At 40.7% G+C, this 15843-nt stretch overlaps 2 protein-coding genes across 4 annotated transcripts; both read right to left on the reverse strand.

The window, feature by feature from the left end:
* Window positions 1-508: 508 nt before the first annotated feature.
* mapk15 (mitogen-activated protein kinase 15) lies at window positions 509-10320 on the reverse strand. 2 transcript variants are annotated; one of them, XM_080863619.1, is made up of 15 exons: window positions 9638-10320; window positions 9373-9524; window positions 7730-7828; window positions 7062-7091; window positions 6476-6566; window positions 5936-6066; window positions 5404-5567; window positions 5153-5292; window positions 5006-5063; window positions 4467-4604; window positions 4152-4257; window positions 2220-2547; window positions 1911-2041; window positions 1642-1794; window positions 509-1441 (listed from the first exon to the last, which is right to left on the reverse strand). In XM_080863619.1, exons 2-15 carry the CDS (start codon window positions 9469-9471, stop codon window positions 1247-1249), a joined length of 1863 nt encoding a protein of 620 aa, XP_080719745.1. In that variant the 5' UTR covers window positions 9472-9524; window positions 9638-10320; the 3' UTR covers window positions 509-1246. The 2 variants fall into 2 exon arrangements, with proteins under 2 accessions (XP_080719745.1, XP_080719746.1); XM_080863620.1 differs by lacking the exon at window positions 9638-10320 and having other exon boundaries at window positions 9373-9631.
* Window positions 10321-12649: 2329 nt separating this feature from the next.
* On the reverse strand, window positions 12650-13957 carry LOC308385127 (uncharacterized protein). Of its 2 annotated transcripts, none has more exons than XM_080863905.1 (5): window positions 13675-13957; window positions 13308-13484; window positions 13108-13167; window positions 12947-13012; window positions 12650-12831 (listed from the first exon to the last, which is right to left on the reverse strand). In XM_080863905.1, exons 1-5 carry the CDS (start codon window positions 13751-13753, stop codon window positions 12728-12730), a joined length of 486 nt encoding a protein of 161 aa, XP_080720031.1. In that variant the 5' UTR covers window positions 13754-13957; the 3' UTR covers window positions 12650-12727. The 2 variants fall into 2 exon arrangements, with proteins under 2 accessions (XP_080720031.1, XP_080720030.1); XM_080863904.1 differs by having other exon boundaries at window positions 13308-13487; window positions 13675-13949.
* Between the last annotated feature and the right edge of the window lie 1886 nt (window positions 13958-15843).

A 15843-nucleotide genomic window follows, 5' to 3' on the forward strand; every position in this document is an offset into this window, starting at 1 on the left:
TAACCGAATATATTCACCTGCTTTTACTTTGTCATTTTCAGATAGAAATGTATAAAAACAAACACAGTTTCAAGATTAACTGCTTTGTAAGTTTGGCTTGTGCTCCCTTTGGGCTTTTTAATTAAGTGAAAAGAGCAAGGTTTTCCGACAGCGATTCACTGATAACTACATTATGTTTAATTTTGTCATTAATTTCAGTATGTGATGTAGTCTGAACCGTTAACATACAGCAGGACGAGTCCATGCTTTCATATTTATGTCAAATTCTGATCCTACAGTTTGAATGTTGGGGCAGAAATTGAGACTCATCAGACCAGGCAACATTTTTCCACTCTTCTGTTGTCCAATGTTGGTGAGCCTATGTGAACTGTAGCTTCAGTTTCTAAGGACCTTGGAAAGAAAAGCGACTGGACTTCTTAGGTTTCTTGAAGATATTTCGCAGTCAGTTTTAGAAACAAAACTGTGGGAGGAGAAGAAATGTGTAAAAAACAATGTTTACTTTGTTTTTTCTTTACATGGCTGTTCTTTTACAGAGACACTGAGAGTCTGAGTTCTTCCACCTGAAATTGTTCATAGACATTTAAGTGATTCAGTGTTAAACATTATAAAATTCTGTACACATCAGAACAACAAGTAGAATTCTTGCTGGTATGTTCACAAATGAAAAATAATCACTTATTAGATATAATGAATTCACCAAACCATCTATTTGCATATTTTACATGTATCTGCAAGTATTCTGCACCCAAACCACTGGTTCAATGTTCCTAATGTAGTATTAAAACATTAAGCCTCTAGACCAGAGTCAACATGAGACACCAGGGCTTATTTTAAACCGACAGACGCTCCTGAGACAAATGCTCAAACTTACTATTTAGCATATGCACTTTAATACAGAGCCTCTCTACAGACAGACAGGCTAATCCAGCCTTCTAAGAAAAGGTTTCCAAGTTTTTTTTAAAAAAATACACACATTTACATATATTCATACATTGGTATTAACGCCTAGAATTGAGATATATATATATATATATATATATATATATATATATATATATATAGTCACAGACAGTGAATAAATTCATGTATCCATGGGTAAAATCTAAATGTAACATAAGAGATGTTTGTTTGATCTGCCTTTCAGAATCGTTTCTAGTCCTAGTCTGAAGGAGATCAAAGCAAACTTTGTTGTGTGTTTAAACACATGTGGCACCGGACCCCTATGTAACTGCAGGTATGACAGCAGTCACTGGTTGCAAGGGCGGCCCCGAAGAAGACTGTCCAGTCCAGTCTTGTTGATGGTGCCATAGGCCTGCGAATAGCTGCCTAGTTTGGCTCGTGGGTCGCCAGCTGCTGCCACGTTACAGTTAGTCTGAAACACTTTCTTGCTGAACCGCGGTGGTGGCCGGGCCTCATGCACCTGAGTGGTGGAGCGATGGTTCTGCATGAGAAGAAGAAAAAATTAAACCTGGTCAGACACACGTGACAGTGACCAAGTTTCTTTTCTTGCCCCTAAAGCCACCAAGTTTCAAAATAATCGCCATCTATTAAATCCTCAAAAATGTTTTAAAAGTCACTTCATTTTTTTAAAATTGCATCTGTTCTTTCATATAATATTTTACATGGATGTAGTGGACTGACCAGACGTGCTGATGTGATGTAAAGCCCAGAAGACAAGGATGTCTCATCTTTGCGTACTAACGGGTTATTCTGGGTGTGGTTTAGGGACGAGGAAAAGGAATGGTTATGGGCCACGGGGGCTGAGCGACCACGCTGCAGAATCTGGTCCATCGACTAGCAGAAGTAGGGTGAGGAGACAGAGAAAAGTACAAATGGTAAGTACAAAAAGAAACAAGGCTTACATCACTAAAGGAAAACAAAGCTGAAGTGGACTGAGGTCTGACGCTTACTACACCAGCGCTGGTGCCCTCTGTTGGTGATGCAACTGCATTACTGTAGCTGCTCTGTCCCACTGGTTTCCTGCTGGCTGTAGTGGATTGGTAGGAATGAGGAGGACCACCTGGACTCCGAACAAAGACATCTGAATGAAGAAAACAAGAGTTTGAGGCAGTATAAACACAGCTGTTGTACTGTGCTCATTAAATACCTGACTTTCTGATGGCTTAATAATTATGCTTTTCAGGAATTTTCAAACCCCACCATTTTTTAAACAAAAAGACAGGTTTCATATTTTACACCAAAAAAATAAACTCTCATACTTGGGGCATGTGTGATGGGGTTATATGTAAGTTTTCCTATGCCAGGGCCAGCTAGAGGGCTCGTCTTCTCTGCTGCAGGTGGGGTGGATGCATTCACCGCCTCGGTTTTGCCAACTCCTGTACATGGAGGCGCATGGGTCGTCTCGTCAGTTTTTTCAGGTTTTGGTTTTCTTTCATCATCACCATCTCTGATGCTGTTTGCAGCCACTTGGCTCTTCACTCCTTTATCACACTTCACACTGGGCTTCTCACTGCTGCTGACACAGCTTCCTTCCTTTGGCTGGATCAACCTCAACATCCCTTGGTTAGTTCTCCTCTCCAGTATCATCTGCAGGTTAAAAAAAGATACAGACTCTAGCATTTTTAACTAGTTTGATTAACTTCCAGTTGTCTCATTTGTATAGAAAATTCAGAGACCATGAATGTTCAAGCATGATCACACAGGTATTGTTTTAAAGCTACCTTGTGTGTCCAATGAAGCACTGAAAAGCCACCTTTTGTTTTTAAACTGTGGAACAGTCTGCCTTTTGTTATCAAATGATGACTTCTTGAAAGAGATAAGCACAGTGAACCCAATTCAACGCATTCTTTATAATGACCAGCAGAGACCGGAACATTGGAATAATTGTATAATTGCAGTAGATGTATTGAATTATACTGAAACTGAAGTAAAGCCAGGGGCAGGGATAGCTCAGTAGGTAAAGTGGTCGCCCCATGATCGGAAGGTCGGCGGTTCGAATCCACTTAACGGCTACCCTGAGGTACCCCTGAGCAAGGTACCGTCCCTACACACTGCTCCCCGGGCGCCTGCTTAGTGGGCTGCGCCTGCTTCACTGAGTGAATGGGTCAAATGCAGAGAAAAACAAGTAATTTCCCCATGGGGATCAATAAAGTATCCATTATTATTATTATTATGTTTCAGAAGTTGCCTTGGAATCTTTCGGTTTTCAAAATCTCTTCAGCATTAAAGTAATGCAGTGAAAACAAATATGGATTAAAACAGCTCTTGTATTGCTGCCACAGTGTAACTCAGGTTAATGCAGTAACCTGAACCTGACCATCACAGAGGTTGAGGCAGCACTCCTTTGAAAGTGTTTTTCTGTGACGCGTTCAAAACTGTCAAAAGTCCGTTTATTAAAGTGAGCAGATTCGAGCTTTGAGAGCAGAGTTACCCCTGAGAGCATGAACCTGCTGCATCGCTCACACACCAGAAACTCTCCTGTGTGTGAAGGCTTCGTTGTGCTGTTGAATTTACATGTGAGTAAATTCATCTTGCAAGTGGCAATGAACACCTCCGCTCGCGAAAGTAAATTATTTCCTCCTGATTACATTTTTTTTACTGCACGCAGCTTTTGACATAAATATAATTCCATAGTTGTGTCTTAAGGCCTAACCATGAATAAGATCTCCAAATTCAATGTGCCACAAAGTCCTCTGTACATTTCATCAGCTGCATTTGTTTACATGCAGCAATGTTAATATGTATCATGCCTGCTTTATAAATAAATATAATACAACTCATGATCCGACTGAAAATGCTCAGCTTGAGGATTTCGCTTGGGACTAAATTCACTAATTGTGTGATGGCACAGTAACTATGTCCATCTTTTATATACAGTCTATGTCTTAATATTTAGAAAAGCAAGCTGAAAGCCCTAAATTCTTAATTTGGAACAACGTTACAGCACATTCTTATGCTGTGAGGGATTTCATTTGTTCTTGACTCATTTTTTGAAATGTATTTCTAAATTTTGAAACTGTATTGTTTTCTTACATTTGCTTCTTTCGGTCTTGCTATGTGAAGCAGGCAGAGTTGCATGTTTGTGTGAAGGGTCCTACAGCCTACAGAGCTTTTTCAGTAGTTTTTTGTAGTATACCTCAAAGTAATCTGATGTACTCAGTACTCAAACTCAGTTATAAGTCACACTGTACCTCATATAGTTTGTTGCGGTATTGAACCACAGATAGCTGGATGTCATCATCCACTGGCAGCACTACGTCGTAGTTCAGTGTTGGCTCTTTGGCTGGATTGTGAAATCTTCAGAAATGGATAGCACACTTATAAACATATGACAGCACACATGAACATATAATGACAGTAAAATCATAAAAACCATTTACAGATTACAGATTTACCACAAGGGGAATAACACACAAATCTATTCAATCTGACCAACTGAGCAACAAGAAAACAGAATAAAATTTGACCACAGCTCCTAATCCAGGGGCCAGTCTGATCCTTAATACCTGGCTAAGTATGGGTGTTGGAGGGCTTGCTCTGCAGTTAGCCGCTTGTCTGGGTTGAAAACCAAGAAACCCTTCAACAGGTCGAGAGCATCGGGAGGCACAGAAGGCTGAAGAAGATCCTCCAAAGGCACCTGTGGTCTGGTGAAGGATGAACAGATGAAGAAGAAGAATTAACAGGGGTTTATTATAGTGATCTGTCTTTCAGTTTCTGTGGCCTATTTCACCTGCTGTTGCTCAGTTTACTGTTCTGCTGCATCAGTACTTCTGCTCCTTAAGTATTTAATCAGCCTTGCTTCCACTTGTAAGCTCTAATTCTAGTTTTTATGCTGAAGTGGAGGAAATTTGTTAACCTAGCTCTGTGTTAAGAGTGACAAGGTCAGCTGAGGCCACGCATTAACTGTACACACTGTGTACTCACATAAAAATAAAGGGCAAAAAACGCGGGGTTAGTATTTAAGATTACCAGATTCAAACAGACATTTGATGAATAATTTTATGATTTTCACAACATAAATTGCAAACATAAAATATTGTCTTACTTTAGTAACATTCTCTGTATGACAGAGGATCCATATTCTGACTTGATTGCGAGAATATCTGAAAATTAAGGCATATTTAATCAATCCAAAGTAAAAGTAAAATGTCAAGCAGTTAAATACATTTAATCTGGACTTTTGTGAAGCCACCTTCTGGGCTGGGATGTGGAATGGCACTCATGATCTTCTCTATTTGGTTGATGGTGGATGTCCCAGGGAACAGGGCTTTTCCCAGCAGCATCTCTCCCAGGATACAGCCGAGACTCCACATGTCCACGCCTTTAGTGTACCTTTGGAAAATACACTGATTATTCAGAAGCACCGCCTAAATTTAACGTTTAGACTCATTTCTGTCAGTGAAAAACAAGCGTTAGCAGCAGACGCTCAACACAATCGGGTACCTTGTGGATCCCAGCAGGATCTCGGGAGCTCGATACCACCGTGTGGCCACGTACTCCGTCAGTGTAGGATTCCCACTGTCCTCTTGGATCTGGTTGAGCGATCTGGCCAAGCCGAAGTCACACAGCTTGACAACACAGTCAGAGTCCAAGAGCACATTGGACGGCTGTGGGAAACAGACAAGAAAAAACATTCTTACCAAAGAGAATTTTCTCAGGTTTCCAGTGCTTGCTTAAAAGATGAAAATGTGAATATGAATGTTCAGTGAGCAGAAAATGTGGGATGAAAAACTATTTTGTGATGCCAAGGACCATTTTGTGAGGTCAACTCAGCAGAGTTTACTGCACAAACCTGCATAGGATAAGGAAATGCCACAGTTTTACACAGGCCACAAAGAAAAAATAATTAGAACATTAACATGTGACAAGAGCAAAAGTGCACTGTACATGCATGATACAGGCATTCATTTGGGATTTTTCTAATCCAAATAAGAGCATGCTTCTCACATTCTCACATCTGTTCCATCTGCTGTACCTTTTGGTCCCGGTGGATAACATTTCCTGAATGCAGGTATTTCGTGGCTTTGAGGAGCTGGTACATCACGTAACGTTTATGGATGTCTTTCAGTAGGGTGCCTTTCTTTATCACTGCATGCAGGTCAGTATCTGGTACAAAAGCAGAAACAGGAAAAAACCTGTTATGGGTGTTTATGTAATGATCCAATTCTAAATAATCATTAGTTATAAAGATAACCATCTACGGTGTTGTTGAACATACAAATCCTCTATGAAATCACACACGCTAATTTTAATGCAACGGCATGGCTGAAATCAAATGAAATGTAAGCAGTGGGAGTCTGCACTGTAATGCTGCAGTACTGTCAAGGATTAGACTGCATAGACAGGGAGGGCAGTCTGTGGACTCAGCAGTAAGACAGCACAGCCGGCCAAGAGAAGCAGAAGCCCACACACACACACACCTTTTCAGTGCCAGGTTAAGCTACTAAGAGCCCCCGGGGCCTTCCTCATGCTGCTGTGTTACAAGTTCAGATGATGAGCTGGGCTTTACACTCACCCATATATTCAAAGATGAGGTAAATGTCTTTATCGTTCTGTGCTCTGATGACATTTAGAAGCTTAACGATGTTGGGGTGGCCTCCAAACTCCTGCACACAAAAAGAAAAGGTAAACATGCTTACTCTCAAACACAAAACTCACACTCTGGCTACTGTTTGACCAGTAATAACTGGCAATGGTTTTGTGACAAGGTTGTGCAAACAGCAGGGGAAGGTCACATGAAGGTAGGTCAGCAGATAAGGAGGGAAACATTTATGTGATTTATAAAAACAACATGGAAAAACACATTCCCTGTTTACTTATTTTGATATTTCAAAAAGAATTCACAAGGATTCTTAAGAATATTATATATATGCAACAGTTTTGTGGAGTACTAACAGACTGAACATGTCACTGGTCGAGTTGTAGAATATTATTAAATTCAACTAAAGGTAATTTACATGTAGAGAGATCCAGTACAGTCGGTGAGACTGAGACTGACATTATCGTTGTTTCAGTCTTCATAAATGGAACTAAAAGACATGACAGTGATTTGGAAAAGTGTTAAGATTATTTGACAGGAACATAATAAATACTTTGGTTACCTGGAGGAACATGATTTCTCTGAACGTTCGCTGTAAAAAGAAAAAAGAAGACACTGAGGTCATGATCAGGAAATATGCAGCTGTAAATCAGGTGCACACAAGCCACCTGTCCTATGCAAACACTTACTAAACTTGTCTTTAAACAGATAAAGGAGGAAATTAATACCATGTAATACCCAGGATGAGATACAAGCAAAATGTAAGAAGTGGCATGACAATCGTGAAGCAAGTAGAGCTGCTTCTACTTTTGCTTTAACAATTTATTCAAATGATTGCTTTTCAGTCAAAATGAAGTGGACATTTGAAAGACTGCAAGCAGGAAATGCTTAATTTCAAGTACTTAAAAAGAAAATTATGGAAAAATAAGAAGCCGCTTTTAGGCCCAAGGGGTCATGCTGACAGAGTTCTTTCATTTGTTACAGCAGCATTTTTTTTATTGTGTCCTGAAAACGAGATTATTGAAATTCCACTTCTTTTTCTTATATTAACATATCTCGGGGATTAAATGTGTAGCTACACTTCTTACACGCACAAAAAGGGGAGTCTCACTGTTTAGGCCACTCAGGATCAAAGTGAGCTGTATCTGGCCCATGGTGTAAAATGAACTTGACATCCCTGCTTTAGAACAACAGCATTGTTCCACTTACTGCAGATCACATGGTACACACCTGGGCATCTGTCCTGTTTCTGAAGGCATCAAAGATCTTTTTCACAGCCACAATCTCGCCAGTCTGTCTGTCAACTGCTTTCCAGACAATGCCGTAGGCCTGAGGCAAACACAAAACGCAAGTAACACGTCACCAGGATGCTTCTTGTACCTACAGGATTGGGCTTATATCCTGTGCAAGATTTTAACTATAAAAATCAAAATATGAGAATACTGGCATCTGAGTTCAGTTAGGACCACTGTAAGTCAAAATGATAACGTATTCCTGCAGATTTAAGTAACTATAAATTATTCCCATCTGCACTGTGGACTTGCTCTCCCCACAGCTCCATGTGCATACATGGAAAATAAAAGACGGAAAGAGCATCAGCAAGAACCCAGCAAAGAAGAAAGATTCTGAGTGGATGTGGTTTGGAAAGCAGTTTGCAGATGTGCAGCTATAGTGGGCAGGGTAATGCAGCTTTACTGCCCTTATGAGTCTTACCAGTAGGATACAGCGAACTAACCCTGCCTGACATCATACATTTAAGTAGTTCTTCTACCAGCAGCTAATCCTATATTCATTAATAATTTTGATTTTTGCATGTATTTAAAACCAGCTAATATGCTGTTTATGTAGAGTCACAAACTGTGTATTATTCCTGCTGGACTAATCTTCACTCCATCAAGAATACAAATCCACTATATGCACCATGTAAAAAAAACTCTTGATCTCTATATTGAATAAAACATGGATGACATGAGCTCTTTGACTTCAGTGATAGCAGGGTGTGAGCAGCGTAGTGAAGCCAAGCATAACAGAGGCAGCAGTGAGGCAGGAGATTATAATACACTCTAATGATACGTGGAGGAAAGAGCACTGGGGATGTGTTTTCTTTTTTCTTCTTCTTCTTTTTTTAATCAAACAGCTGCAGAAAAACAGACCTATATAATACACTGACATTTTTTAAACCTGGTATTTGAAGCTATATTTAAAATAAAATAAAATACATCCACATTATGATTTTTGAATGCATCTGAAGTCATCTGATCAGAGCTGTTCAGCATCACAGTGCAGGTGTAGGATGCTGCCTAGGTGCAACAGGTTGAACAGCTGTGGGTAACATGAGTCAAAGCCACCCTCAGCATGTCCAGCCAGTTATGTGGTTTCTACGTGGCAGCTATCAGCTGGCTATTTAGAAGCAGAGCAACAACTTGATAATCTCCTGGGGCAAACGGTGGAAAGAAACCGGGCTGTTTTTAGAACTGTGGAAACTACTGGAGACAAAGAAAAACAAAAACAAAAGGGATCTGGACTCTAAAGAGAACAAGTGTCCTCACACACCAGCTGATCTGCAAAGAAAGAGTTTATTTTCTTGCTGCCAAAGTAAATAAACCTCTTGCTTAAAACACTGGTATCCACTGAGAACTGTAAGTCTGGAGAATTTCAGGAATTTAAAGGCTTAAGTGCAGAGGAAACTTTAACTGAATTACTGCACATGAAGGCAGAAGAGTTAGAGACTGCAAAAGAAAAAGAAGACTGCAGTGAAACTGGTTTTTTTTCCGGTTTGCTCAAACAGCAACTTGGAGTTTCGTTAGTAACTGTACAGCCTGAGCAAACAAGTTCATTTCCACTAAATTAAAAAGAGAGAAAAAGTTGCTCACCCCTTTTCCAAGTCTCTTCTTGATGTCATACTTCAGAGAAATGTGCTCTTCCACATCGGAGATGTTTGCTGATTCATATTTTTTGCTCATTTTTTCCATTCACTTCGTGCTCGTGCTCATTCAGTAATCATCACCAGGCTCTTTGATCACTCCTGGAAGAGATCAGGAGACTCTGAAAGCTGGCAGTCTGGTGGCGATGGCCGAATGAATCAGGAGTGCATCGTGCAATATTTCCATAACAATCAATAATTGGAAAGAATCTTACGTTAACAGGCGGATCTCTCTGCAGTGCAGGATCTTGGATCTCACCTGGCAACCCTCATGCGACCATATGAGTCATACCCCGCGTCACTTATCAGTCGAGAGGCGGAACAGTTTTTACCTCCATTTAGCGCCTGAAAATTACACCTGATTCAGCCTGTGCTGTGCAGTATCTCTTGTTATTTATCAAGGTGAGCTCCCACTGCTCTCTGCCTCTACTCTCAAAGGTCCTGCAGGAAACACACGGGCCAGTTTTGTCTTTATTTGTTGTCCTGACAACGAATACGCTACTGCTCGCAGGTCTTAAAGTGACCGCCGCACATGCGCCGCCCGCATCGCTGCTGTAAATGTGCTGTGAGATAATCAAATTGTGCAATAGATTACCAATTACCAAAACCAACAGCGATACTTTTAACGGCAGCTTATGTAGGGGAGAACAGGGCCTCACAATTTATGAGATGACTGAGTCATTTATTGCCATTGAGTTCCCCGACCAGGCCGATGCGGTGAAAGAGCTGAACCACCAGACACTGTAAAAGCATGGTTCTCACTTTGCAGGATGATTAGTTAACACAACAAAGCACACCTTTAGGCTTTTCATGTATTTTGACCTTAAATGTGTCTTTCTCTAAGGCACTTTGGTTCCACTTCTGTTTTTTAAATGTGCAGGTGACCCTGAATCCACCCTCATTATGATGGAATCAGGCATCACCAACGTGTTTATATACCACTCTTCATTTAATTCTGGGTTATTATTCATCTCTGGCTCTGCATGTCTTTGCCTGTCTCCCGCCCCTCACCCCCAACCCGTGACGGTAGATCGTTGCCCTTCCCTTAGCCTGGTTCTGCCACAAGGTTCTTCTTGATGGAAGGGAGTTTTTCCTTCCCATTGTTGCTAAAGAGCTTGCTCATCGGGGTCGTATATTATTGGAGCTTTATATTAAGCACCTTGAGGCAACCGTTGTTGTGATTTGGTGCAATATAAATAACATTTAATTGAAAAAAAAAAAAAAAAAAACATCAGCAGAACCCGGCACAGAATATAACAGATTAAATGAGAGACAGGATGTGGAGAGGAGTTTGCAGATGTGCATCTACAGTGGCAGGCTAAAATAGCAACTTAAATAGCACTGCCTATATTATTCTCACCTGTTGGATACAGAGAAGCTGATCTGCAGTTGAGCCTGACTTCATGGCCTGTCTGAACTACACTGCCTGGCTGCCTACCCCTCCCTGAGTCTTGTTCTGTCAGAGGTTTCTTCATGTTAAAAGGGAGTTTTTCCTTGGTGACAAGGACAGTATACTGGTCATTTAGATCTGAAATGACCAGCGGTAGCTGTAGCAATCACTCATTTCTATGCTGCCACCCTTTATAGTTAGGACCTGGAGCTCCTAAACAGCTGATAATTCTGGAACACAAATTGGACAAAGATTCTCACATCATGGAGGTGGAGCAGGAGTTCCAGGCTTTTCTGTCTGACCACGATACCACTGTGGTCCTCACAAACAAGGCCAGACTTCAAAAAGAGACGGGCAGCTCCAGCTCTCCACAGTTAGGTAGAGTGCATTAGACTCTACTGCCACCTGTGGTCTTTACCAAGTGGCGTTTCGTTGCAACTGATGTTGACTTGTTTGAATTTTCTATTTATTTATTTATTTATTTATTTATTTATTGTTTAGATTAAACGTCCTTGAAATTTTTTCATGATCAAAACAAAGTCAGACCACATTAGTTTTGATATTTTTGCACAATAGAGTTCTATTCCTGCACAAATTGGATTCGAGCATTTAAGGTATGAAAATATGTATACACACACACACACACACACACACACACACACACACACACACACACACACACACACACATATATATATATATATATATATATATATATACACACACACACACACACACACAAATTATAGGTATTATTGTCCCTTTAAAAGTTATTCAGCAGTTCTAAGGGACTGGTGGAGATATAATATTTGACATATGACCCATCTGAATGACTTCCAGCAAGTCTGAAGCAGAAATATTGTTTCAGTGACAAGATATAGTCCACAATCACTTTTTGGCAGGTCGAAAATGGCATATTATGGGTATTAATGTTCTTTTAAAAGTTATTCAGCAGTTCTTGGAGAGTGTTTGGGATATAATATGTCACATGTAACCCTTCTGGATGATATCCAACAATTTTGAAGCAGAAACATTGTTTCAGTGACAAGATATAGGTGGCAATCACTTTTTGGCAGGCTGAAAATTGCATATTGTCAGTTTTATTGTTCCCTTAATGGTAATTTAGCCGTTCTGAGGGATTGTTTGAGATGTAATATTTGACATATAACCCTTCTGAATGACATCCACCAAGTTTGAAGCAGAAATAGTATCTCAGTGACGAGTTATGCCACAATCACTTTTTGGTAGCGCTAAAATGCCATGTTCTCAGTCGTTATTCTGAACAAACAAGAAAGAGTCATGGTGATACTGGCACAAACGGTCTTTATTGTTTTAACTACTATTCGACAGTCTTATAACAAATATGAACAACGAGAGTAGACATACTAAACCTGTAGGCATTAATTATTCCATCGTGATGCGTGTAGTCATTCGTGACTGCGCTACACACCGAAAGCAACGTTCTGAAAAGCGTCATAATTCAGTTACAAGAAACGTTGAAGTTTCATAAATGCATACCTTTGCCTAATAACAAAGGCATAAATGTGTTTGTTTGCCCCCCCGCCCGTTATATCAGTTGCACGGAAGTAGCTGGCAACGCAAGTAATCCGGGCGCTACAGCTTTAAGCAGCTGCGCGCGCTCCCGCGGACGGCAATCAGTTTCTGGCAGACAATCACTTTTTGGCACAACACCGGCACGCCGTTCGTTTTCAATGTTTTGAAGCAGGGCTTGCAAAGCGTTTTCTAAAGGCTGTAGGGGGTCGATCGGTGGGGCTATATGATCAACGTCTCTGTTCAATTCTGCCACGGCTTCCAACAAAGCGTCAGGAATGCTGCGTTCTTCCGACATGATTTTCTTTATTTCTTAATTCACAGACTTTTACATGTGTATGCTTTTACTTTGCATCCCTTTACTTTACAGATCATTGTGTCGATATATTGATGCATATGCACAGACTGTTATGGCGTACATGAAAGCGAGGTCTCCAAGGATTCTCTTCTTATGATGTAGCCGTCGACCTGTAAGAAAAGACAGACAGAATGTATTTTTAAAACATACATTTTTTATAGAGCGGAGAAGTTTATTAATACAACATAATTATTTATTAGGGTCGATTCATCCCCCGTCAATTACCTCTCAGTCTCCTGAGAGGAGGAGGAGCTCTGGACGGTTCCTCCGCCTGATTTTCTGTATCGGTCTCTGTCGAGAAATAAAACAGAAGAGAGAAAAGTTTTAAGAAAACAAATTGTGTCTCTCCTCCTTCCTATTTTTGAGAATGAAAAACTTTTATTTACCTCGCTCCTCCGTCCGATTGTCTGTAGCGGGGGTTTGAATAGGTATATTCTCAATCTCGGCTGTCGAGAAATAAAACAAAAAGAAAAAGATTTTTTTTAAAAAACAACTTTCTAGCACACTTTATACCACTCCAAGTCGGGAGGGGCGGTATAGCATACTCGGCTTTTCGAATACGTTATTTTGTAGAAAAATTGATTACCTTCGGTTTTAAAACTTATTTCTCCGCAGTTCTCCTGGTATGCGGAGACGAAAATAACGTCGTCTTCTTGTTCTTCTTTTCGCTGCGGCGGCGGCGGAGGTTCTGCGGGGAGGATGGCGTCTAAATCGCCTCGGAAAACGGCCGGATTTATGCTGCTACTCACCGCGCTATCGATAGCTTCTGTAAGTAACAGAGTTTCGTTAAAAAAAGTCTATCTAAACTTATTTAAAAAATGATATATACTTATTTAATCGCACCGTAGTCCACTTGCGTGAAATCATTGATGTAGAAATCAAAAAGAAAGTAATCAAATTATTGACATCTCTGTTGATATATAATTTAAAGTCGTAAAGAAAAAAAGACTTACCGGGGTGAGGTACGAATACTTCTGGCGAGATGGCCCTGGCGCTCTGATCGGCGGTGTTGTTTGAACGGAATGCTGACATAATATTCTCGGATGCTTCCTCGCGATTGGTAGAACTGTCACAGTAGGGTTTGAGCAGATAACGGCTCTTTTAACTCCCCTCTCTCATTTTATCCTCGTCTAGCGAGGCATCTGTTTTTTCGCTGCATCTGTATTGTCAGTTAGAGAGGGGGTTTTTTTCTTCTCATCCTTCGGGTCTCTGTTTTGTGTGTGTGTGTGTGTGTGTGTGTGTGTGTGCAGTCGGGAGAGTTGGGGTGTCCAATTTCCTTTTTTGGGAGGGCTGTCTGTTTTCCACATTCTGCAACGGTAAAATACGACTTAGAGGCGGATATTTGTTTTACTTTATGGGCAACAGTTGTTCTTGCTCGCCTCCTGTTGACAAAACTGACCTCATGGTTTAAACTCGACTCTGAGAAAAAAAAAACTCTTTCCCACAGAGAGGGGTGCTTTAATAAACTTTTTCGAATATGAGCTTTTTTTTCCCACTAAGGCTTATTTTATGGGGAGATGTACGAAATTATTTACCGGGTTACAAGCAATGATAATATCGGCTGTTGACTCCTCAGCGTCATCATTTTCATTTTCTGTCTATTGAGAAAACCCATTGTAAAAGTAATGAAGAAAAAAACTCTACCGCTGTCTCATTCCTCCTTGACCCGCGGTGTGTGTGTGTGTGTGTGTGTGTGTGTGTGTGTGTGTGTGTGTGAGAGAAACAAGATCGCCTGTCACGGCAATTATGGTTTGTTTTTCAGTCCCTTGTAAAAGGGACTCTCAAAAGGAAAAGTAGTATTCAAAGAAAAGTATTCACTAAGGAATATTTATTCATTTTTACACGGGAGAGAGATAATCCCATACAGTTTATGACAAAATTTAATCCGAAGTGATTGATGGCCCTAATCACGACCTTTTGACCTCCCCCCCCTCCCCCCCGGAAGTGTGTAATGAGCGTGACGAATCGCATCCGGAGAAGGGGGGGGTGAACCCCGGAAGCGCGCCATCTGTTGTTGGGGAAAAAAAGTTTTTAGAGGGAGGGTCTGCAGCAGGGGAGGAGAATAAAAAGCAGAGAGGAGGAGTCCGTCACAATTTCTAAGTCACAGACACACAGGATGGATTTCCTTCTGCAGCCCAGCAGCGCTCCTGTGTCCGATGAGATCTGCTCTCCCAAAGAAGAAGGCTTTGAATATGACATATTCAAATACAGCATATTTACTATGGAAGGCCTCGATCCGGACCTTATGACCCTACCGGAAATACTCCGGAAGTGTCTAGTCATTTTCAGACCTGATGCGTCATGTTCCCTAAGCACAGCGGTGATGCAGCAGATGATTCTGTGATGTATAGAGAGACAGAGCGGCAGCTAGTTTTCCGCAAACTCATAGTCTGAATTCTGTTTCAATATTATGACAATTTTCTCTGTTTTTTTTTACAATAGCGGGTGTAATTTTACTTTCTTAAGCTGCACCGGCGTTTGTAATGGAAATAAAGAGTGACTTCCTGTAGAGATTTCAATAGTATTTTATTTTCCTATAATACAGACGCTGTAAAAAACCTTTAAGATACACCATAGCTTGTGATGAAAAGAAGAACTTTCTATCCGCTTGTAACCTACAGGCTGCCTATGTGTAAAAAACGAATAAATATCCCTTAGTGAATACTACTTTTCCTTTTGAGAGACTGAAAAACAAACCATAATTGCAGCGACAGGCGATCTTGTTTCACACACACACACACACACACACACACACACACACACACACACACACACACACACACACACACACCGCGGGTACTTTTACAATGGGTTTTCTCAATAGATAGAAAATGATGACGTTGAGGAGTCAACAGCCGATATTATCATTGCTTGTAACCCGGTAAATAATTTCGTACATCTCCTCCCCTAAAATAAGCCTTAGCGGAAAAAAAAGCTCATATTCGAATAAGTTTATTAAAGCACCCCCCTCTGTGGGAAAGAGTCAACCATGAGGCGAGTTTTGTCAACAGCAATTGTCCATTTGGTAAAACAAATATCCGTCTCAAAGTCGTATTTTACCGTTGCAGAATGTGGAAAACAGACGGCGTTCGCAAGAAGGCACACACACACACACACACACA

The sequence above is a fragment of the Rhamphochromis sp. 'chilingali' genome, assembly GCF_963969265.1.
Source record: "Rhamphochromis sp. 'chilingali' genome assembly, chromosome: 17".
Taxonomy (NCBI): Eukaryota; Metazoa; Chordata; class Actinopteri; order Cichliformes; family Cichlidae; genus Rhamphochromis; species Rhamphochromis sp. 'chilingali'.

Excerpts from the sequence above, each read along its gene's own strand:
- mapk15 (XM_080863619.1), bottom strand. The coding sequence starts at position 9,471 with ATGGAAAAAATGAGCAAAAAATATGAATCAGCAAACATCTCCGATGTG. Across the intron at positions 6,567-7,061 it reads GAGAAATCATGTTCCTCCAG|GAGTTTGGAGGCCACCCCAA; the intron begins GTAACCAAAGTA and ends TTTTGTGTGCAG. Across the intron at positions 1,442-1,641 it reads ACATCACATCAGCACGTCTG|AACCATCGCTCCACCACTCA; the intron begins GTCAGTCCACTA and ends CTTCTCATGCAG.
- LOC308385127 (XM_080863904.1), bottom strand. The coding sequence starts at position 13,753 with ATGTCAGCATTCCGTTCAAACAACACCGCCGATCAGAGCGCCAGGGCC. Across the intron at positions 13,488-13,674 it reads AGTATTCGTACCTCACCCCG|AAGCTATCGATAGCGCGGTG; the intron begins GTAAGTCTTTTT and ends TGTTACTTACAG. Across the intron at positions 12,832-12,946 it reads TCCTCTCAGGAGACTGAGAG|GTCGACGGCTACATCATAAG; the intron begins GTAATTGACGGG and ends CTTTTCTTACAG.